Source organism: Orcinus orca, chromosome 1 (assembly GCF_937001465.1).
Source record: "Orcinus orca chromosome 1, mOrcOrc1.1, whole genome shotgun sequence".
NCBI classification, from domain to species: Eukaryota; Metazoa; Chordata; class Mammalia; order Artiodactyla; family Delphinidae; genus Orcinus; species Orcinus orca.
Genome location: NC_064559.1, coordinates 161,896,324 through 161,920,683, shown reverse-complemented (window position 1 = coordinate 161,920,683; position 24,360 = coordinate 161,896,324). Strand labels below are relative to the sequence as shown.

The 24,360-nt window shown below is 38.2% G+C and overlaps 1 protein-coding gene and 1 long non-coding RNA gene across 2 annotated transcripts in view; one reads left to right on the top strand and one right to left on the bottom strand.

Moving 5' to 3' along the window:
* Positions 1 to 24,360, top strand: part of LOC117202852 (uncharacterized) — a 278,339-nt gene that overhangs the window by 41,416 nt on the left and 212,563 nt on the right. The window contains exons 3-4 of the long non-coding RNA XR_007471360.1: positions 1,460 to 1,579; positions 17,637 to 17,763. This is a non-coding gene — a long non-coding RNA (uncharacterized LOC117202852). The remainder of the gene's footprint in view (positions 1 to 1,459; positions 1,580 to 17,636; positions 17,764 to 24,360) is intronic.
* Positions 2,376 to 24,360, bottom strand: part of C1H1orf87 (chromosome 1 C1orf87 homolog) — a 115,418-nt gene continuing 93,433 nt past the window's right edge. Inside the window, 4 exon segments of the mRNA XM_004273786.1 lie at positions 2,376 to 2,422; positions 2,425 to 2,535; positions 10,240 to 10,447; positions 13,658 to 13,737. Of these exon segments, the coding sequence (XP_004273834.1) occupies positions 2,376 to 2,422; positions 2,425 to 2,535; positions 10,240 to 10,447; positions 13,658 to 13,737 (446 nt within the window).

Genomic DNA, 24,360 nt, shown 5'->3' with positions numbered 1-24,360 from the left:
CAGATGTATCTCAAAATTTGTTTGTGCTGTAGCAGTAGCGTTATTGCTCTCTGCCATTTCACACAGACCGTTGTTCAAGCTTCCTGAGGCTCAGCAGCTAAGAGAAGGGACATAAGAAAGGCCCACATCTCTACGATGTGTCTGCATGACATGGCTTTCAGTGTTTATAAAACTCCCCTGAAAAGTACAATTACTCCCGTTTTACAGGTGAAGGAACTGAAGCTCAGGGAGATTTAACATTTGCCAAGGCTGCCACCTACTAAGTGCCTGAACTGGATTTTGGCTGATTTTTTAAATTAATTAATTAGTCTATTTTATTTTATTTTTTTAACATCTCTATTGGAGTATAATTGCTTTAGAATGGTGTGTTAGTTTCTGCTTTATAACAAAGTGAATCAGTTATACATATACATATGTTCCCATATTTCCTCCCTCTTGCATCTCCCTCCCACCCTCCCTATCCCACCCCTCTAGGTGGACACAAAGCACCGAGCTGATCTCCCTGTGCTATGAGGCTGCTTCCCACTAGCTATCTATTTTACATTTGGTAGTGTATATATGTCCATGCCACTCTCTCACTTCGTCCTAGCTTGCCCTTCCCCCTCCTCATGTCCTCAAGTCCATTCTCTATGTCTGCGTCTTTATTCCTATCCTGCTCCTAAGTTCTTCAGAACCCTTTTTTTTTTTAGATTCCATATATGTGTGTTAGCATACAGTATATGTTTTTTTCTTTATGACTTACTTCACTCTGTATGACACACTCTAGGTCCATCCACCTCACTACAAATAACTCAATTTCGTTTCTTTTTATGGTTGAGTAATATTCCATTCTATATATGTGCCACATCTTCTTTATCCGTTCATCTGTCGATGGACACTTAGGTTGCTTCCATGTCCTGGCTATTGTAAATAGAGCTGCAGCGTATCCCTCCAGCCAATTATCCATAGGCACAACCCAGCAGCTTTCTTCTGCTTCACTTCTCTGAGCCTCTGTTTCCTCATCTGTAAGGAGCTGTGAAAGCTGCCACATCGAGTTGTCAGAGTTGGATGAAACAGAATACGTCAAGTTCCTGACACACAGTAGTTGCCCAATGCATATTACATTGTCTGATCTAATATTCTAATTTCCCTCATTTGGTACTTTGGTAGCATGAGAAAGCCATGTTTTTCTCCTTACTTCTCTGTTCTAAAAGGCAGCTAGGAAGCCCAAGGGCTCTAGAGTGTTAGAGGGGCATTTTTCTGGGCAACTCAAGGATTATAAAAACTAGAGCAGGAGAGACTAGAAGGCCCTCAGAGACCATTTATGTTGGTGGATCCAAATTATTTTGTTCTTAAGGTTTAATTTATAAGATTTTAGGAGATACCCCACTATGTAAAATGTATTAAAGGGGATGCTCAGAGACCTTTCTGTTTGCTTTTTCCCTTGACCTAACTCCTTCATCCTGTCTTCCACGCACAGAGATTGGAAAATCAGGATCCAGGTCATTCAGCATTAATGATGGTACTGGGAATACTTCTGTCTCTGAAGTCCTGGGCTTCCTTCAATGAGCTCATACTGCCTGAGTGGTGTGATGTGAATGTAAGTATGTATGTTGTGGCCAGGGTGGTGCAAATTGCAGGAGGGTGGATGTTAAGACTAGAAGAACTGTGGGAACTGGTGGAAAGTTTTACTTGGTTTTCCTGCCAGAGGAAGCAAAGAAGATGTTACCTATTTCCACAATCCTTTGTTCCAGGAGTCCCTCCTCCGAAGTTGTATTCAATACTCTGGGAAAATATCCTTGGAGACAGTGTAACATCATCTAGTTTTGTACTAGAGAAAATATTGAACTTGTTCAGAAAACTTCACTTGAAATTCTGCTTCTGCTGCTTAGTATTAAGATAGTATATTGTTAATACTTTTATTTTTCTTACAATGTGGAAATCCTAGAATAGTGACTAGAGGAAAGGCTGACTTACTCATCCAAATAAGATATATTTAGGTCTATTATTTCACAGGCATTTTTGGGAGTTGACAACATCTAGCATGTTTTTTACTATATGGAATTGCAGGGTTTGCAAAAAAACAGTTTGATCAGCAATACAGAAAAAAAATCATTGAATATTCATCACCAGCTTTATAAGAATAGAAGGGGATTTTAAGAAATTGGGTTTTTGCCACCTCAGAAGAGAAAACCTGGTTTCCTTGTATCACTTTGAGCTGCTTATGAGTGAGCATCATAGCCAGAAACCAAGTCCAAGCTCAAAGTGTTGACAATAGCTGCATCGGCCTCAACTCTGACAGCGCCTCCACCACTGCACTCTGGCTGAGGAGAAACATGTGTCCCGGTAAAAAGGGAGACAAAGGGAACATCTGTTCTCACAATATGGGCTTGTTATCATAGCTCCTTTAAGTACTGAAGCGCTGGCTCCAAGAGCATATTTCTCCAGCATGGAATCTCCGCAAGGCTTGGTCAATTTTCTGAGGGCTCAGGGACAGGTTGTAAATGAGATTGTAGTTGTGAATGAGGCATCTGGCTTGTTCATTCTCCAGAACTCCTGCCATTGGGTTGGGTGGGTGGGAGATTTTTAAAAGAGTATTTTTTTTAGAGTATTTTTAAAAGAAAAAACAAGAAAGAGGAAAATTCATTAGCTTGAATGACTTCTGAGCAAGAATTAAATGCTAATATTTTGAAATTTTAAGCTTCTTAAAAACCAAGTGACACCCTTAAAAGATATTTACAATCCTGCCTATGCATAATAGATGTTGAGAGGAATCTGAGGGTGATTTTGGGGAGGAGATGGGGTCCAATATAATCCATAGGTAGACTCTAAAGCGATTTTAGCTTGTTCTCCGTAGCCATAAAACTTTAAAAGACCAAGTTTTGAAAATGGTGGGGTGCCGGCTAAAAGCAATTCCTAATTGCTCTAGTTTATGTTTATCTTACTGAAATATCCAAACATGTTCCTAGACATGCAGGATTTAAACAGCTCATTTTTATGCATTTCTAGAAATATATTTACTGTGACTCCCTCCAGCTTGCTGTGTGATCACAGGTAAATCACCTAACTTCTTGTGGCTTAGAGTCTAGATCTGTATAATAGAGATGGTGCTGCTTATCACAGGACATACTCTGGTACCCACATGTTATATGTACCAATACCAATGTCTTGTCCATGCTAAGGGTAAGTAGATTTTAATAACTGCTGAGAGGAGTTTAAGGGTAGAACACAACAACAGCAAAGGTCAGTGACTCATTCATAAGCTCTTAATTGTGAGCTTATATATGTCAGATACTGTGCTTGGGAATAGAGAGGATTTTGAGAAGTGGTCTGTTACCTTAGGAAGATCACCAACCAGTTGAGGTGATAAGAGATGCAGAAAATTAACTAGAGTGCAACAACAATAACAATAACGACTGATACTCATATATAACATTTACCATGTTTCAGGCACCCCTCCAAACAATTTACCAATATTAACTCACTTAACACAACAACCCATTTTACAGAGAGAGAAACTGAGGCATAGAGATGGACAGTCACTTGCCCAAGGTTGTTCTAGTCCATGCATTTAACCACCATACTGTATTATAGAATGAGGGGAAAGAGATTGTTTCAAGCAGGGCTCAGATTGTTTTCTAAATATTTTCCATGAACTGTAAAGATCTACGCTACAGGTGTCAAGCTTTTAAATATCTTTTATAGGGGTGAGATACATCCCTTGCATGTGGCTCTTCTAGTCTCCTGTACTTGTGCAGACTATAATAATGGTTGTGAAATTCTTTCTCAAAGAATCCAGAAGGAGTGGTCCCCTGGTCATTTTGCAGAAAGCCACGACCAGTCTATTAGATTTGGGCTATAGTGGATACCTGTCATCTCTGTTTGAGCTCTGTTTGGATTTAAACGTGCAAGGACAGTTGAGAATGATGCTCCTCTCTGAACTGCTCTCTAATGAGTGTTTTTAACAGTGGACTACAGACAGCTGGGGTCCTAATGTGATTTATTCCATTCAGTTCTATTCAGTTCAGTCCTGTCCTGTCCCTTCCCATCCCAACCCATCCCATCCCATCCCATCCCATCCCATCCCATCCCATCCCATCCCATCCCATCTCATCTCATTCCATACCATCCTATCCCATCTCACCCCATCCCGTCCTATCCAATCCACTGTTTTTTAATTGTCTGTTCTATTCAGGTTTATTTACTGTCTCTTTCTCCTATTAGAATGTTGGTCCTTTCCTCTGCAGAAATATCTTCCTTTGAGTTGGCCAATTGCATCTTTACAATTTTCTGGATTGGGTGGAGGCTCTTGACCTGGTCTAGGTTGGATCCCTCAAGACATTTCCTCATATTCCACCTCTGGAAATATAAGTCATGGACTTTGGAGTAAGTGTCTGACTGAGGAAGTTACTTTAATTTTCGAGCCTCAGTTTCCTTGACTCTAAAATAGGGATAATCAAATTGTTTGAAAATTAATAAAATAGTAAGTGCTTAGCACAATACCCAGAACTATTAAGCACTCATTAATGTAGGTATTTTTATAGGATAGTTATAATGGTTATATCATCAATATTACTTAAAATACACAAGAAAATATTTTAATTAGAAGAATTTATTTATATATATAATTTAGTTTATATTTTAATTAAAAATTAGAATTAATATTAAAAAATGCATATAAGAATTACCACTGGTGTGTGGGGGGACCTTTTCTTCTATCTTCTAAGTTTTACCGTTGGTAGAGGATTTGCGCATCAGACAAAAGTCCATTGACTGAAATTTATCTCTGTCTAATTTGCTGTCATTAGGGGATGCCCAAGACAGCTGCATAAAATAACCTTACAATCCATCTTAGTGTTGGGAAGCTTGTCCTTGTCCCACCAGAACCAGAATGAAATAAGAACCTCTTTACTATCCACTTCATGTTCAGTTTACAAAGAACTTTTAAATCTCATTGGATCCTTTCTCAAATCTGGGAGGTATGTTTTATTATTATCAGTCCTATTTTATAGACAAGGAAACAGGCTTGGCGAATATAAGTGACTCAGCAATTGGTGAAGTCTGGACTTGAATCTGGTTAAAAACACACAAAGAAACAAACCAACAAAGCAACAAACAGAATCTCATGAACTTTCTGGTGTGTCATAGGAGATTGGTGTAGCGGGAAGTCCAATAGAACTGGGTTAGAATTATGCCTCAACTTCCCACCTGCTGATATTTTATCACTTTGAGTGTGGCTTTCTCCTCTGTAAATAAGGACACTAATCCCTTCAGCATGTGGTTGATGTGAGGAGTTAGTGATGCAGCGTATGTTAAGTCCAGACCCGTGTCCTTGAGGGCTCTCATTGCACTATGCCTCCTTGAACTCTAAAATATTTTCTGTCTAGCCTTCAGTTCACTGGGAAAATTCCCAATCTACCAGTCACTCAAATATTTATCCCAACCACCCATCTTTCTTTAGAAAGCATGACCAGTTATTCATAGTCATTCCTTATTTCTTTCTCTTCAAGGATATTTTCTTGACAACCCCCATTAAAGAATAAGCTCAGAGTAGGTTCCCAGAAATGCTAATTTGATGATGGATGTTCTGCCTTCACCCTGGATGAGGAACGCCCTGGCCTACATATTTCCTTGCACATAATAAAGAGCACTGATTCATCATTGGGCAGAATAGGGATGATCTGCTCAGTGTCTAGAGGAGGGCCATGGTGGTCTGCTAAATACTGTGGCTAGTAAACCAGCAAGATGACCTCAGTTAATCCTCTTTCCTCATTAAAGATAGTTATAGATGTTTCCAGATTTGGCTGACACATTCCTTGGCTATTGAGGAACTAATGAATTTCATAGAAACAGAGAAAACAGGCATAAATAGTGAAAAGGCCATGACAGAGTCATTTCAAATCTGCCAGAATCTGCCCCAAAGTCAACAAAACTCCATTTTTCCCCAGAGCAGTTCAGAAGTATGAGAAAGGTCCCAGTCTTTGGGAGTCTCTTAGCAACTAAATTTATGATCCATCATCCATCATCAAAACTCAGCATTTGTTTCTTTGGAAACGTCTTTTCTCTCTACCTGATTTTTGGTTTTGTTTTGTTTTTGTTTGTAACCCCATCAACACTCTCACAGTCTTGATATGTATACACAGACTCATGAAATAAAGGTTATTTCAGTAAACTTTTGATCTCCTTTTTTCCCAGTATCTTCCCTAAATGACCCATTTCAGCTTTCCCTGTGTTCTCCTCTGGTTGAACCTTTGGTGGACACTGCGTAGAGAATGAAGCCTCATTCCAGCCTTCAGGATTCACAATAGGGTCTCAACTTTACTATTCAATCCAACGTGACAGTCAGTCCTGTCTTTCTCACTCTCTTCCCCATCATACTCATTCTCACCTTCTAACCTTTGCAGAAGATGGTTTCACACTCAGAATGCCCTACCCAGCTATTCAAAGTCTACCTCTCCTCTGGGCTCAGCTCAAGTTCTCTCTTCCAAGAAGCCCTCTCTGAGTACTCACTGAGCTTTTTTCATCTCTTCTGTCTTTTCTTTGGACTCCTTAAGTCTAGTTTGTGTCTTTAATTATAATACTTTATTCTGTCTTAAAAATTTTTCCTTTATTGGCTTTGAACTATTGGCAGCCTCTGTGTCTTACCTAAAAGTTCCTTGAGGCCAGAGACCATGTCTCATCCTTTCTGGTTTCCCTCCTGGTCCAGCCTCTAGCACAGGGCTGGGCTCATAACAAATGTTTAATAAATGAGTTTCTAATTCATCTAGATGAATTTTTTACCTAAAATTTTCATTTCCCCCTCTCTTTGGTATAGTTATTAAAAGTCCTTGGGTATTATATGGTATTCATACTTCATGTGGTCTAGAATTAACTTGCATTGGAAATTCAAAGCAAAATGAAACAAAAACATACAGAGAATGAAAAGGCATTAGTGCTGTTATATGATTACTTCTAGAAAGTACTAATGTGTACACTAACTTTTTTATTGAGATGTAATTGATATATCACATTGTGTAAGTTTAAGATATACAATGGGATGATTTGATACACATATATATTATGAAATGTTTACTGTAATAAGGTTAGTTAACAAATCCTTTACCTCCCATAATTACCATTTTGTTGTTGTTGTTATGGTGAGTACATTAAAGCTCTACTCATAATAACTTTCAAGTACACAACACAATATTGTTAATGAGAGTCACCATGTTGTATGTTAAATCCTTGGAATTTCTTATAACTGAAAGTTTCTTCCCTTTGACCAACATTTCCACACATTTCCTGGCAACAACCATTTCTATGTGTTCCATATTTTTAGACTCCACATATAATGCTAAGTCTTCATGAACAACAGTATGTAGTTAAGTACAACGATTTCAGTGCATGTGTTTTTGTATGTGCTGCCTCTTTTCCATTTCACAGGTCTCCTACCTAGTTCTGAATTTCATTATCTCACTTAAGCATTGCAATAACATCCTTTATCCTTTTTATAATTTAAATTTCTCCTTCATTCTTCACATAGCCATCAAGGACCTTTCTGAAATACAACTTCATCATACCACTCTCCTGCTTAGAAACACAATGTGCTCACTATCTTTGAATTAAATCCAAGTTGTTTGGTCGGTCATCTAAGACCGTCCTAGATCTGATCCTATCTTATATTTTCACCTTTTTCATTTAATATTCTTCTTAATAGCCCTTGTATTCTATTCAAACCAAATTCCTTGTATTGAGCTTCATACATAATGCTTTGCTTGGCTAACTTGCATGTTTGCCAGGAAGGGCCCTCTATTTCAGTCCTTTGTATACAAACTGCACTTTCCCTTAATGATCAATTTCACACTAACATAACCTTATCACCTCACTAGGAATGAATTCTCCTTTGTCTGAATGCCCACATAGCACCCTCTAATGGCATTTATCACCTTCTATTTTGGATTTAGTTATTTATGTACATTCATTTATTTGTTTCCTAAAAAAAAGGTTGAACAGAATTGTGCAAGGTACTCAGGATAAAAAAGTATCTTAGTACTTAGGTAGTACTAAGTCCCAAATAGAAAAATACAATATATCAAATATGATAATGGGTGTTAAAGAACTGTAAGAGGCCAGATAAAGGTTGGCCTAAATCTGTCTGGGGAAATCATGGGAGTCTCAGAGGAGTAGAGCTTGAGTTCCGACATAAAAGGTGTTTAGGTATTAATTAGCCAGGTGGACAGTGTGGGGAGTTGGTGGGGACAGAGGAGAGGCAGACAGCTCAGGTAGAGGGTGTAGGGTTAGAAAAGGCACAGCCATGGGCTTCTCTGGTGGCGCAGTGGTTAAGAATCCACCTGCCAATGCAGGGGACACGGGTTCGAGCCCTGGTCTGGGAAGATCCCTACATGCCGCGGAGCAGCTAAGCCCGTGCATTACAACTACTGAGCCTGTGTGCCACAACTACCGAAGCCCACGCACCTGGAGCCCGTGCTCCACAACAAGAGAAGCCACAGTAATGAGAAGCCTGTGCACCGCAACGAAGAGTATCCCCCGCTTGCCACAACTAGAGAAAGCCCATGGCAGCAACGAAGACCCAATGCAGCCAAAAATAAATAATTTTTTTTTTGAAAAAGAAAAGGCACAGCCACAGTAGAAAGCAAGGCACAGTTGAGGAAGGCAAGTTATTCATTATGATGGGGTAGGATATGCTGAGAGAATTACCATAGAAGGAGAAGATACTGGTCAGGTGGATAGAGACCAGCTTTTGCCTTGCTAAACAGTTTAGAGTTCAGCCTGTTAGCAGTCATGCTGATGATTTCAATCAGGGGAATTACAAGGTTGGATTGTAGGTTAGACTCAGAGAAACTGTAAGCAACCTGGTGGGGGATTCATGTCTGATTCATCTTTGTGTTTCCTGATTGTGCTCAGCATAGTGCCAGGCACATGGTTTATGTACAAATTGTATTTGTTAAGAAGTGAAAGAAAGGGATGTGTCCACTCTTAGACTGCAACACAAATGGAAAGGTGTGTGACTGCTTCCATGTCCTGGCTATTGTAAATAGTGCTGCAATGAACATCGGGGTGTATGCATCCTTTCAAACTATGGTTTTCTTTGGATATATGTCCAGGAGTGGGATTGCAGGATCATATGGTAGCTCTATTTTTAATTTTTTAAGGAACCTCCATACTGTTTTCCATAGCGGCTGTACCAATTTACATTCCCACCAACAGTGCAAGAGGGTTCCCTTTTCTCCACACCCTCTCCAGCATTTACTGTTTGTAGATTTTTTGCTGATGGCCATTCTGACTGCTGTGAGGTGGAACCTCATTGTAGTTTTGATCTGCATTTCTCTAATAGTGATGTTGAACATCTTTTCATGTGTTTTTTGGCCATCTGTATGTCTTCTTTGGAGAAATGTCTATTTAGATCTTCTGCCCATTTTTCGATTGAGTTGTTTGGTTTTTTTGATACTGAGCTGCGTGAGCTGTTTGTATATGTTGGAGATTAATCCCTAGTCGATTTCTTTGTTTGCAAATATTTTCTCCCATTCTGAGGGTCATTCTGAATGGGCAAAGAAGATGTGGTACATATATACAATGGAATATTACTCAACCATAAAAAGGGACGAAATAATGCCATTTGCAGTGACATGGATGGGCCTAGAGATTGTCATACAGAGTGAAGTAAGTCAGAAAGAGAAAGACAAATATATAATATTGCTTATATATGGAATCTAGAAAAATGGCACAGATAAACTTATTTGCAGGGCAGAAATAGAGTAACAGATGTAGAAAACAAACTTATGGTTACCAAGGGGGGAAGAGGAGGTGGGATGAATTGAGAGATTGGGATTGACATCTATACAGTACTGTATATAAAATAGATAACTAATGAGAACCTACTGTATAGCACATGGAATTCTACTTGGTGCTCTGTGGTGACCTAAATGGGAAGGGAATCTAAAAAAAAAAAAAAAATATATATATATATATATATATATATATATATACACACACACACACACACACACATATATACACATATATATACATATATATATACACACATATATATACACATATATATACATATACATATATATATATATATATGGCTGATTCACTTTGCTGTACAGCTGATTCACTTTGCTGTACAGCAGAAACTAATACAACATTGTAAAGCAACTATACTCCAATAAAAACTAATTAAAAAAAAATTTGTGGAGCCCAGTACAAAATGAAAAAAAAAAAAAAGACATATGAACTGTAAGCTGCACACTTCACCTGTATTACTCAGATCACACAGGTAGAGGGCATTTTCTAGCTTCCTGAGCCTGTTGATCCGTGTCTCACATTCTTCAGACGTGTTTTTCATCACTGGACTGACAAAAGGCTGTGAGACTGGCCTGATCTTCAAAGTGCTCAGGAGATCTTTGGGGGCTGAAGTCTCAGCAGGAGGATTTTCTGGCTGCAAATCCTTTTCTGGAGTTTTCTACCAAAACAACACAAACATTTCACTGGCAACATATTCATAACCCAGAGCTCCCCCAGTATCTTGGCCAACATGAGGCTACACAACTAGCAAGATTTATTGTAGGTCTGGCTTTGTAAAGAACTACTATGTTGAATACTCTCTTTTTTCTTTAAGAGAAGGATAAAATTGTGACTTTTATTCAGTTTGCATTTCTGATTTACACAAACAGAGGTTTTTGTAACTGACTGAGACTTTCATGATGTTCTACTCTGTTTTATACTAGTGGGATCAATAGGCAATGCATATAATTTCTTGGGAAAACCTCTGGATCGTGAGTATGAGATTCTTGACAAAAAGTGATTGAAACAATAATGGTGTTAGCTTTGGCTTGTGGGCTCACTATAATGAAGCATAAGGCACTAGTTCTGTCTGTCCTATTCATTTAACAAAGGAAGCTGAAGTCCAGAGTGGGGAAGTGACTTACTAAGATCATATAGTGAATGGTAGACACAAAACTAGATCGAGGGTATAGAGGTTATACCTAGCTCATCTTTGTATCCTAACCCCACGTCCAGTACAAAATAGAGAGCTTTTTAGAATAAATAGACACATGAGTGTCAGTAGAGCCATGTAAGACATTCTGTCACCTGTCATGTAGAGAGAGTGAGCATCTATTGTTTGATCTGCCCAACCCCAGTTTTCCAGGAATTGCCCCTCCTTTCAATCCATATGGCTATAGAGAGAACCGTCATGTGTCTAAGCACATAGTGCAGGACTGGGCATCTAATGCAAAATGTTCAGTAACCACATTTTCCAGTGATTTTGGAACCATTTGTGAGAGTTAAAGCCAGAGATAGGAAAACAGAGATCATTCTGGATGAGAGGTAAGAAGAGAGAGACAGAGAGGATATGAAACTGACAGCGAGAAGAGAGAAGATATAAGAAGTCATGATGATGTTCAAGGTTCAAGTCTTTGATTTTATTGTTATGTTTCTATCCTTGGGGAGATATATGTATACATACATATAAATAAATAAATAAATAAAATATAATATATATAAATATATGTATTATGCTCCTTCCTTATCCTTCTAATAAATTAAGTTGGTAGAGTTGGTTATATTAATTGTAATTCAAATATTCTTAACTAATTTTTCATAGAATTAGGCTTTCCAATTTGTATACCATCTGCGCTTCTCCCAAATTCCAAATACCTGAATTTCTCCAATTTTGTACCTTGTCTCAAACCTCTCACATATAAGCTGTGGAAATCCCCTTGCTCTAAAGAATAGTAATTTAAATAAGAGGCCAAGTTAACAAACATGGATTCAGCTACTACTGGGGAATGTGAAGAATTGTCTTGTTTAAAATAATATAATGCTATACAAAACTGTACCCGTACGGATGACTAGTGACCAGTACATTTTGAGAGATTAATATATAAGAATTCTACTTTGATAAAGTTTATTTTGGGAGAAGCTGAAAGTTTTTATAAAGTAAATAGAATAGTGATTCTCATACTTTTTAGAGCTTTGGACCACTTTAGAAATCCAATGAAAACTTTAGATAATCTACCCAGATGGATGCACATTTACATACAGTTTGGTGGATGATTTTAGAAAATTCAAAGAGGTCCTTAAAGCTGAGAAACTGACTTTAAATAATTATATATTTCTTCAGATAATTAACACTCTCTTTGACCACTAAAGACAGGGAATGGGGGAATTTGTATGGGCCTGAATTAAGCTAAACCTAGGAAGTAAGTATGTAAGTAGATAACTAACTAACTAACTAACACACCCTATACTGTTTTGGTCCCACTGTGTCAGGATGAAGTCCAAATTCGTTGCTTGGCTCATAAGACCATTCAAGTTCTTGTTCTTCCTTCTCTTCTTTCAATATATACATCATTTTCTCCAGCCACATAAAACCAGAAAAAAAAAATACAGCTGTTTGATGCCCTTATGCCTTATATACGCTGTTTCCTCTGTTGTAAAACTCCTTCTTGCTACCTTCGCCTTGATACGTTAGGCTCCTACTCATCCTCCAAGGCCCAAATCATATTTCACTTCTTGGGGGAAGCCTTCCCTGATAGCCCCAGCCTAGGGGAGGGGCAATTCTTTGTAGCCCCTTTATCCATCATAGCACTTATTATGGGATAGTGTAATTGTCTGTTAGAGTATCTCTCCCATCTGCTAAAGATCTTGAGCCTGGGCCTGTGAGATAATCATTTATGTATCTTCAAGTTCTGGTTAGTGACTGTCACATAGTTGGTTCTCAAGATATGTTTACAGGATGAATAAGTGAATGAATAAATGAGTGATTTTCCTGGAACAATAGGAAAGTTGCTTTACCAAACTTCTGCTTCAAGTCGCCTTTCTAAAAAGTGGGACAACGAATGCTGCTTATACAGGAATATGAGAAGAATCGATTATTGCAGAGAGGCAGTAAAATCCTCAAACAAGAGGCAAAATAAAAGAGCAAAGTATATATTTTTTATAATCTTATTCACAGCAGACTTAACACTCAAGGAGAAAAGCATTTGCTGTTGTTTCTTGCATGGAAAGAGGCTTGCCAAAATGGATACTATTTTCTAAAATATTTCGAAGTGTGAAGTGCATGAAGAGGCCTCCCATCATCTGAAGATGAATTATGTTCTAATCCGGGCATTTAAAAACAACAACAACAGAGAAACTCAGGCAGTTTTTCAATTCTGTCTGCATCTTCTCCTGGTTAAGTGCTGGGAATATTAAAATGAATTTTAAATGCTTGCCAGATTTTTTTTTTTAAATCAAAGAGCCCATTACATTTTAAAATGGGATGTCTGGGGAAAAGGTCACCCTAAGTTTCTGGAAGCTGGAGTTAAGATGTTAAAATAGGTCTTACAACCATCCTTTTGGCAGTTGGTGGACTGGTCACAGGCTCTGGAAGGACACCTGTCCACATGCTACAAGTTCAACTTTCAGGGGCCAATGGCAAGCCCATCACTGAGTGGTGATAAGTGGTTTCTGCATGCATACCAGCTAGGAGAGAAACCAACCACACTTTAGGAGTTTGTCTGTATTCCTTCTCTGCTGGAGTAGAGTCTTGAAGTCAAAGATAGTCTGATAGTCAAGGAACTGGGTGGAAATCAAAAATTCAGAAGGGAGGGCCTCACCCAGCATCAGTGAATAGAAGGCGAAGGATTGGTGAAGCCCTTCGCTGAGGTCTGTATACCCAGCTGCATACCATATGTTCAGTTTTTCCTTGAGATATCTCATTAACTTCAGGATGCACTGGAGTAGCAGAGGTTTCCTTTCCTTTCTTTCCTGGATGAGAAAGAAAAAAATGGTTTTAGTTTGGTCTCTTTATTTTAACACATACACATATACACCCAGGCAAAGAAAATGTGGAGGCTCTGCTATACGATTGGCATTGTAAATGGTGATGGGGATACACTGGTGGATAAGAAAGATCTAGTTCCTGCCCTGATGAAGTTCACAAAGGGGAGGTAAATGCTAAGTAATCACTCAAGATTATTATTTAATTACAAACGACCATAAACACAACACAGGAATATGTGAAAATAAATTCCTTTTGGGCTAGGGATAGGAGTGGTGAAGGATCAGAGAAGGCTTCTTGGAGGAAGTGACACTTCAAGTGGGGACCTGAAGGATGAATAGGAGTTTCCAGGCAAAGGTGATTGTGGGCATGTGCATAGAGCAGAGAGTTCCAGATAAGCAGAGACATCAGCCTGTAGAACTGTCCTGAATCAGGAGGGCTTTTACAGTTTGGGAAGTGGCATGGGACCTCTTCCTGTGGTCTTGCCTCTTAGAGAAGCAGGCACTTCTGCCTCCCTTACCACCCAAGTCTGCACTTGAAGGATTGTGTAAAACCTTTGTCTTCTCCCTTCCTTGTTCCTTTCAATGGTCAGAAGTCCTATATGGGAAGAGGTTTGAATGGCATCCCTAACCCAGGAGATTTTACTGTCCAGGTGCTAGCTGCTCAGGCTGCTGCCTTCATGAATAGAAGAAATTTCCTTAGGATGCAGGAAAGAGACATAAAGACCTTCAGTTTAAATCCTCTAAGGCTTATTGTGGGTATCATTCATTCATCACTCAGCACCTATCATCAGACTTGGCAACATTCATTTACTGTATAAATCAGTATGACAACGACACAGCATAGACTTCTGGGAGCTTCAGCTTCAATATTTAATGTGTAATTCAAATATGCCATTAACAAATACATATTGTTTCTGAGTTGGGTGTTGCTGTTTTCAGTAAAATGGTTCAATCAATGAATTTTAAACAAAAGGTAGAGGGTGACAGTATAACACAGTGGTGGAGAATAGAGGCTCTGAAGTCAGATGCCTTGGGTTTGAGTCTTGGCTCCTTTCTCTATTAGCTGCATGACCTAGGGCAAGGGACTTGTCCTCTTTGTGTCTCAGTTTCCCTTTCTGTAAAATGGGGATAATGCCATCTATAGGTTATTGTGAGGATTAAATGAACTAGAAAATGTAAAGCAAATACTTGGAGCATAGCAAGTACTCAATAAATGTTAACTAATAGTGTTATCTGTGTAAGGATGTTTATATGAATAAATTCACATATTGGATTAAAAAGCCTTTTGTTAGACTTTTAACATTGCACCTACAACTCATTATGAATCTTCTCCCACAGTTTCTTGATGGAGAAGGCAATGTGATTTCATAATCTTCTCTGAAGTCCCAGCACCCAGCATTAGAATAAATACTCATTGCATGTTGGTTGACTAAATGGATGATCATGTGCGCTAATCTGAGGTTTGGAAAATACAGTCACTGAATATATAGTTCTGTGTCTCCCATTCCTTTTCAGGCCCTATGGGAGGAAGGATTTCTCTCTTTATCCTTCTATACCTAACCCAGATGCTATAGATGAACTTTGGTGTCAGATCTGATGCTATAATCTGGCTGCTTCCCTTTACCAGCTGCAAGCTTTCAGATCCTAATTTTGTCAGTTGCGAAAAGGGAATGATAATAGCTTTCTGCAATAATATTGTGGAGATTAAAAAAATTACCTCATAAAATGCTTAACATAGGGAAGATGCCCAATACAAGGTAGTAGTATTTGTTATTGTGTTATTTTATGTGATCTTAAGCAATCTAGTTTCTCCAGAAAAGAGGACTTTACATTAATTATGATGTGCCAGGCATTTTTGTGGGCACTGTTCACATGCATTATCCCTTTTAGTGTAAGATCTAGAACCTAGAGTTTGTCCTGGTCCAGTTTCTCTACTGTCTGCACTTCTAAAAGTTCTATTAGAAGATGCATGTTCGTCTCCCTGGTCTCTTTTAAGCTTCCCTTTCTCCCTCCTAATGCCTATAAGCATATTTTAAAAGGTAATGGTTTGCACATGTGAAAATTGAGAAACCTGAGGCAGAGGTGATTTTTTTTCTTTCTAACACAGCAGGAAGGATAAATAATAACCATCTGTCTAGACTGCCAGTTGAAGATTTGTGCTGGAGGAAATAGGTCAAGCTGGCTTCTAGAGATTTCCAGGTATTGGAAGGACCAGGTTTCACAGGGCTTCCAGTGGATTCTGAGTTACACAGCCAGCCATACCATCTCTCCCCCACCCCAACTAATGACTTGAAATCAACGGTCTTCAGCACTGGCTGCTAAAATGCTCCCACCTGTGGAGCTTTAAAAATTACCAATGCCTAGGTGTCACACAGACCAATTATATCAGAATCTCTAGGGGTGAGAACCCTTTGGGAATTCTAAAAAATTCCCAGGTTATACTAAAGTAAAGCCATAATAGATAACAACTGACTTAAAAGAATGAAATAATGCCATTTGCAGCAACATGGATGGACCCAGAGATTATCATACTAAGTGAGGTAAGTCTGGTAGAGAAAGACAAATATAATATGATATCATTTATATGTGGAATCTAAAAAAATGATACAAATGAATTTCTTTATAAAACAGAAATAGACTCACAGACATAGAAAACAAACTTATGGTTACCAAAGGGGAAAGGGGCAATGGGAAAGGGAGGAATAAATTGGTAATTTGGGATTAACAGATATACACTACTATATATAAAATAGATAAACAAGGATCTACTGTATAGCACAGGGAACTATATTCAATGTCTTGTAACAACCTGTAGTGTAAAGGAATCTGAAAAACATTATATATATATATATATATATATATATATATGAATAACTGAATCACTTTGCTGTATACCTGAAACATTGTAAATCAACTATACTTTCTAAGAAAGAAAGAAAGAAAGAAAGATAGAATATGGCCTCATTGGACCTACTGGATGAAGCTTTTCTGAGAAGAAAACATATATATCTTGAATATCTATATATGTCAGACATTTCCCCATGTTTTCTTACTTAATCTGAAGAATAACTCTGTGAGGTAGAAATATCTCCATTTGACAGGTGAGGAGACTGAGCAATGAAAGTTTCAGTTATCTGCTTGAGATGACAGAGGTAGGGTTAGGTTGGGATTCTAACCCATTCACTCACTCAATAAACATTTGTTAAATGCTTATTATGATACAACAATGAACAAGGCAGAATCTTCTCATGGAGTGTACATTCCAGTGGTGAGGGCAAACAAGTAGGTATGAAAAATAACGTCAAGTAATGATAAGTGCTAGAAACACAACTAAAGCCAATGATGGGGGTAGAAAGTAATTGCAGTTGCTATTTTAGATAGAGAATTCACCAAAGGCCTCTATGAAGTGACATTTAAATAGAGTCCTGAGTGGAGAAACAAGGGAGAAAGCCATGCAAATGTCTGGGGAAAGATCATTGCAGGAAGAAGCTATCACAAGGGCAAAGGCCTCAAGGAAGGGAGTATTTGGTGCATTCAAGCAATAACTGAGAGAAGAGCCTAGCTGACACGGGATGAAAAGAGAAGAGAAGTGGGTTAGATATTTGCAGAACTAAAGGGCCTTATGGGCCATGCATGTGACCCTTCATTATGCCCTTCTAGTGATATCTTGCTGGCCACCCCTCCCTCATCCCAGTGCTGTGGTTTGGTGGGAATAATCCTTAGTTCCAACTCCAATCTTGGTTTCTGATTCGTTGAAGACTATTTTGGTATCCCAATCACAGTCTTGGTTCAAAGACGGACATGAAACTCAGTCTGAGTCTCTGAGATGAGAGGAGATATCTGTTACAGTTTCTTAGCTAGTAAAGTTCTCTCCTTCTTGGCAGGACCTCCCAAAAGAGAGTGCTGTGAATATATGATGAACATAGCTGCCAGAGCTATTTTGCTATTACAGGAGTGCCCAGAGCAGTTGGGACACCAACATTTAGAGGCTGAAGATGATGCCAACACCAGGTAAAGCAAGCAGAGAGCCAGAAAGGAGCAGATCCTTGATCTGACACTTGAATGGCTAGATCAAACCATGTCTATAGCTCTTGCTGCTGCAAGACTTTTAAGTTACATAAACAAAATCTCATTAAACAAACTGAGTTGGCTTTTCTGTCCCTTCAGTATAAGTAGTTCTAACTAGGAATTACTATGGATTTTTTTTTCCTTAATAAAAGGGAGGTTAAGCTCTTAGCCATTTTTCTGTGCTATCTTGAGTGATGGGCCGTCAGAAAATGTTTGAGGGGATCAATGAACCTCTGAGGCTACCATCATTCCCTCCTAATTTTCCCCCATCAGTAGTCATGCTATAGCCCTGCTCGATGCTTCCTGCTCTCCTTCTTTCTTTCCCTCACTTCACAGGCTCCACTGTGAAGAGATTCAAAGTTGGAGTCATATTTCATTTTTGTAAAATACTACTTTAGATCTTAGAACAAACCATGTTTGGAGGAGTCTAAGCTCTTTTGTGTTTGTCCTCATGGGAGTTTGTATCATTTCTTGGATCTGTGGCTTGAGATATTTTTATCACTTTTGGAAGGTTTTCAGTCATAATTTCTTCAGATATTGCTTCATCTATACTCTCTTCCTCCTCTCCTTCTGCAACATAATTACACATATGTTGGATAGTGTCACCATTTCCTATATGTCTCTTATACATTCTTTTTTGTATATCCCATCATCTTTTCTCATTTATGCTTCAATCTGGATATTTCCTATTGAATGATATTCCAGTTCACTAATTCCCTCTTCAGCTATCTTCTATTAAACCCATCTGTTGAGTTTTTAAATTAAATTTTTGTACTTTTTAGTTCTAGATATTCCATTTGATTCCTTTTATAGATTCAAATTAATGGCTGAAAATTCTTCATCTTATTCATTTCCTTAAACATATTAATTACAGTTATTTGAAAATCCATGTCCTGTTTTGTATCATTCATGACCATTTCTAACTGAACATTTTGTATGGATAATTCAAGAGATTTTATGAGATGTTAATGTCTTCCACAGAGGGTTTTTTTCTTCTTTCTGTTGGTTGTTCAATTTGAATTTCAAACAATACCTTTCAAAGAAATATTGTTTTGTATTTTTAAAAGTTTTTATTGGAGTATAGTTGATTTTAAATGTTGTGTTAGTTTCAGGTGTACAGCAAAGTGAATCAGTTATACATATAGATATATCCACTCTTTTTTTTAAGATTCTTTTCCCATATAGGCCACTGTAGAGTATTGAGTAGACTTCCCTATACTATACAGCAGGTTCTTATTAGTTATCTATTTTATATATAGTAGTATGTATATGTCAATCCCAATCTCCCAATTTATCCTTCACCTCACTTATCCCCTGATGACTATAAGTTTGTTTTCTTTCTTTCTTTCTTTCTTTTTTTGGCTGCCTTGGGTCTTTGTTGCTTCACATGGGCTTTCTCTAGTTGGGGTGAGCGGGGGCTACTCTTCATTTTGGTGTGTGAGTTTCTCATTGTGATGGCTTCTCTTGTTGTGGAGCACAGGGCTCTAGGTGCACAGGCTTCAGTACTTGCAGCACATGGGCTCAGTAGTTGTGGCATGTGGGCTCTAGGGCATGCAGGCTTCAGTAGTTGTGATGCACAGGCTCAGTAGTTGTGGCTCACAGGCTCTAGAGCACAGGCTCAGTAGTTGAGGCACATGGACTTAGTTGCTCTGCAGCATGTGGGATCTTCCTGGACCAGGGATTGAACCCGTGTTCCCTCCATTGGCAGGTGGATTCTTAACCACTGTGCCACCAGGGAAGTCCCCATAAGTTTGTTTTCCACATTTATGACTCTACTTCTGTTTTGTAAATAAATTCATTTGTACCCCTTTTTTAGATCCCACATATAAGCAGTATCATATGATATTTGTCCTTCTATGTTTGACTTACTTCACTCAGTATGACAATCTCTAGGTCCATCCATGTTGCTGCAAATGGCATTATTTTGCTCTTTTTTATGGCTGAGTAATATTTCATTGTGTATATGTGCCACATCTTCTTTATCCATTCCTCTGTTGATAGACATCTAGGTTGCTTCCATGTCCTGGCTATTGTAAATAGTGTTGCAATGAACATTGGGGTGCATGTATCTTTTTAAAAATGTATTTATTTATTTATTTTTGGCTGCATTTGTCTTCATTGCTGCATGCAGGCTTGCTCTAGTTGCAGTGAGAGGGGGCTACTCTTTGTTGCGGTGTGTGGGTTTCTCATTGTGGTGTCTTCTCTTGTCGTGGAGCATGGGCTCTAGGTGTACGGGCTTCAATAGTTGTGGCACGTGGGCTCAGTAGTTGTGGCTCATGGGCTTAGTTGCTCCGTGAAATGTGGGATCTTCCTGGACCAGGGCTCGAACCTGTGTCCCCTGCACTGGCAGGCAGATTCTTAACCACTGTGCACCAGGGAACTCCCACGTGTATCCTTTTGAATTATGGTTTTCTGGGGGTATATCCAGTAGTGGGATTGCTGGGCCATATGTTAATTCTCTTTTTAGTTTTTTAAGGAACCTCCATACTGTTCTGCATAGTGGCTGCATCAATTTACATTCCCACCAACACTGTAAGAGCATTCCCTTTTCTCCACACCCTCTCCAGCATTTATTTTTTGTAGATTTTTTGATGATGGCCATTCTGACTGGTGTGAGATGATACCTCACTGTAATTTTGATTTGCATTTCTCTAATAATTAGTGACGTTGAGCATCTTTTCATGTGCTTTTTGGTCAACCATACATCTTCTTTGGAGAAATGTCAATATAGATGTTCTGCTCATTTTTTGATTGTTATTTGATTTATTTATTCTGATATTGAGCTGCATGAGCTGTTTGTATATTTTGGACATGGATCCCTTGTTGGTTGCTTTGTTTGCAAATTATTTTCTCCCATTCTGAGGGTTGTCTTTTCATGCTGTTTATGGTTTCCTTGCTGTGCAAAAGCTTTTAAGTTTACTTAGATTCTATTTGTTTATTTTTGTTTTTATTTTCATGACTCTAGGAGATGGGTCAAAAAACATCTTGTGATTTATGTCAAAGAGTGTTCTGCCTTTGTTTTCCTCTAAAAGTTTTGTACTGTCTGGCCTTATATTTAGGTCTTTAATTAATTTTGAGTTTATTTTATTTATTTACTTTAACATCTTTATTGGAGTATAATTGCTTTAGAATGGTGTGTTAGTTTCTGCTTTATAACAAAGTGAATCAGTTATACATATACATATATCCCCATATCTCTTCCCTCTTGCGTCTCCCTCCCTCCCACTGTCTCTATCCCACCCCTCTAGTTGGTCACAAAGCACTGAGCCAATCTCCCTGTGCTATGCAGCTGCTTCCCACCAGCTATCTATTTTATATTTGGTAGTGTATATATGTCCATGCCACTCTCTCACTTTGTCCCAGCTTACCCTTCCCCCTCCCCGTGTCCTCAAGTCCATTCTCTAGTAGGTCTGCATCTTTATTCCCATCTTGCACCCAGGTTCTTCGTGACCATTTTTTTTTTTAGATTCCATATATATGTGTTAGCATACAGTATTTTTTTTCTCCTTCTGACTTACTTCACTCTGTATGACAGACTCTAGGTCCATCCACCTCACTACAAATAACTCAATTTCATTTCTTTTTATGGCTGAGTAATATTCCATTGTATATATGTGCCACATCTTCTTTATCCATTCACCTGTCAATGGACACTTAAGTTGCTTCCATGTCCTGGCTATTGTAAATAGACCTGCAATGAACATTGTGATACATGACTCTTTTTGAAATATGGTTTTCTCAGGGTATATGCCCAGTAGTGGGATTGCTGGGTCATATGGTAGTTCTATTTTTAGTTTCTTAAGGAACCTCCTTACAGTTCTCCATAGTGGCTGTATCAATTTACATTCCCAACAACAATGCAAGAGGGTTCCCTTTTCTCCACACCCTCTCCAGCATTTAATTTTTGTACATTTTTTGATGCTGTCCATTCTGAGTGGTGTGAGATGATATCTCATTGTAGTTTTGATTTGCATTTCTCTAATGATTAGTGATGTTGAGCATCCTATCATGTGTTTGTTGGCAATCTGTATATCTTCTTTGGAGAAATGTCTATTTAGGTCTTCTGCCCATTTTTGGATTGGGTTGTTTGTTTATTTGATATTGAGCTGCATGAGCTGCTTGTAAATTTTGGAGATTAATCCTTTGTCACTTGCTTCATTTGCAAATATATTCTCACATTCTGAGGGTTGTCTTTGGTCTTGTTTAGGGTTTCCTTTGCTGAGCAAAAGCTTTGAAGTTTCATTAGGTCCCATTTTTTAATTTTTGTTTTTATTTCCATTTCTCTAGGAGGTGGGTCAAAAAGGATCTTGCCATGATTTAGGTCATCATAGAGTGTTCTGCCTATGTTTTCCTCTAAGAGTTTGATAGTGTCTGGCCTTACATTTATGTCTTTAATCCATTTTGGGCTTATTTTTGTGTATGGTGTTAGGGAGTGTTCTAATTTCATTCTTATACATGTAGCTGTCCTGTTTTCCCAGCACCCCTTATTGAAGAGGCTGTCTTTTCTCCACTGTATATTCTTGCCCCCTTTATCAAAGATAAGGGGACCATATGTACATGGGTTTATGACTGGGCTTTCTATCCTGTTCCATTGACCTATATTTCTGTTTGTGTGCCAGTACCATACTGTCTTGATTACTTTAGCTTTGTAGTATAGTCTGAAGTCAGGGAGCCTGATTCCTCCTGCTCCGTTTTTCATTCTCAAATTGCTTTGGCTATTTGGGGTCTTTTAGTTTCCATACAAATTGTAAAAAATATTTTTCTAGTTCTGTGAAAAACCCCATTGGTAGTTTGATAGGGATTACACTGAATCTGTAGATTGCTTTGGGTAGTATAGTCATTTTCACAATGTTGATTCTTCCGATCCAAGAACATGGTATATCTCTCCGTCTGTTTGTATCATCTTTAATTTCTTTCATCAGTGGCTTATAGTTTTCTGCATACCAGTCTTTTGTCTCCTTAGGTAGGTTTATTCCTAGGTATTTTATTCTTCTTTGTTGCAATGGTAAATGGGAGTGTTTCCTTAATTTCTCTTTGAGACTTTTCATCATTAGTGTATAGGAATGCAAGGGATTTCTGTGCATTAATTTTGTATCCTGCTACTTTACCAAATTCATTGATTAGCTCTAGTACTTTTCTGGTAGCATCCTTACGATATTCTATGTATAGTATGATGTCATCTGCTAACAGTGACAGCTTTATTTCTTCTTCTCTGATTTTGATTCTTTTTATTTCTTTTTCTTCTCTGATTGCTGTGGCTAAAACTTCCAAAACTATGTTGAATAATAGTGGTGAGAGTGGGCAACCTTGTCTTGTTCCTGATCTTAGTGGAAATGCTTTCAGTTATTCACCATTGAGGATGGTGTTGGCTGTGGGTTTGTCACATATGGCCTTTATTATGTTGAGGAAAGTTCCCTCTATGCCTACTTTCTGGAGGGTTTTATCATAAATGGGTGTTGAATTTTGCCAAAGGCTTTCCCTGCATCTACTCAGATGATCATATGGGTTTTCTCCTTCAATTTGTTAATATGGTGTATCACATTGATTGATTTGCGTATATTGAAGAATCCTTGCATTCCTGGGTTAAACCCCATTTGATCATGGTGTATGATCCTTTTAATGTGCTGTTGGATTTTGTTTGCTAGTATTTCATTGAGGATTTTTGCATTTATGTTCATCAGTGATATTGACCTGTAGTTTTCTTTCTTTGTGACATCTTTGTCTGGTTTTGGTATCAGGGTGATGGTGGCCTTTTAGAACGAGTTTGGGAGTGTTCCTCCCTCTGCTACATTTTGGAAGAGTTTGAGAAGAATAGGTGTTAGCTCTTCTCTAAATGTTTGATAGAATTCGCCTGTGAAGCCATCTGGTCCTGCGATTTATTTTGTTGGAAGATTTTTAATCATAGTTTCAATTTCAGTACTTGTGATTGGTCTATTCATATTTTCTGTTTCTTCCTGGTTCAGTCTCGGAAGGTTGTGCATTTCTAAGAATTTGTGCATTTCTTCCAGGTTGTCCATTTTATTGGCATATAGTTGCTTGTAGTAATCTCTTATGATCCTTTGTATTTCTGCAGTGTCAGTTGTTACTTCTCCTTTTTCATTTCTAATTCTATTGATTTGAGTCTTCTCCCTTTATTTCTTGATGAGTCTGGCTAATGGTTTATCAATATTTTTTATCTTCTCAAAGAACCAGCTTTTAGGTTTCTTGATCTTTGCTATTGTTTCCTCCATTTCTGTTTCATTTATTTCTGATCTGATCTTTATGATTTCTTTCCTTCTGGTAACTTTGGGGTTTTTTTTCTTCTTTCTCTAATTGATTTAGGTGTAAGGTTATGTTGTTTATTTTGTATGTTTCTTGTTTCTTAAGGTAGGATTTTATTGCTATAAACTTCCCTCTTAGAACTGCTTTTGCTGCTTCCCATAGGTTTTGGGTCATCGTGTGTTCATTGTTATTTGTTTCTAGGTAATTTTTGATTTCCTCTTTGATTTCTTCAGTGATCTCTGGGTTATTAAGTAGTGTATTGTTTAGCCTCCATGTGTT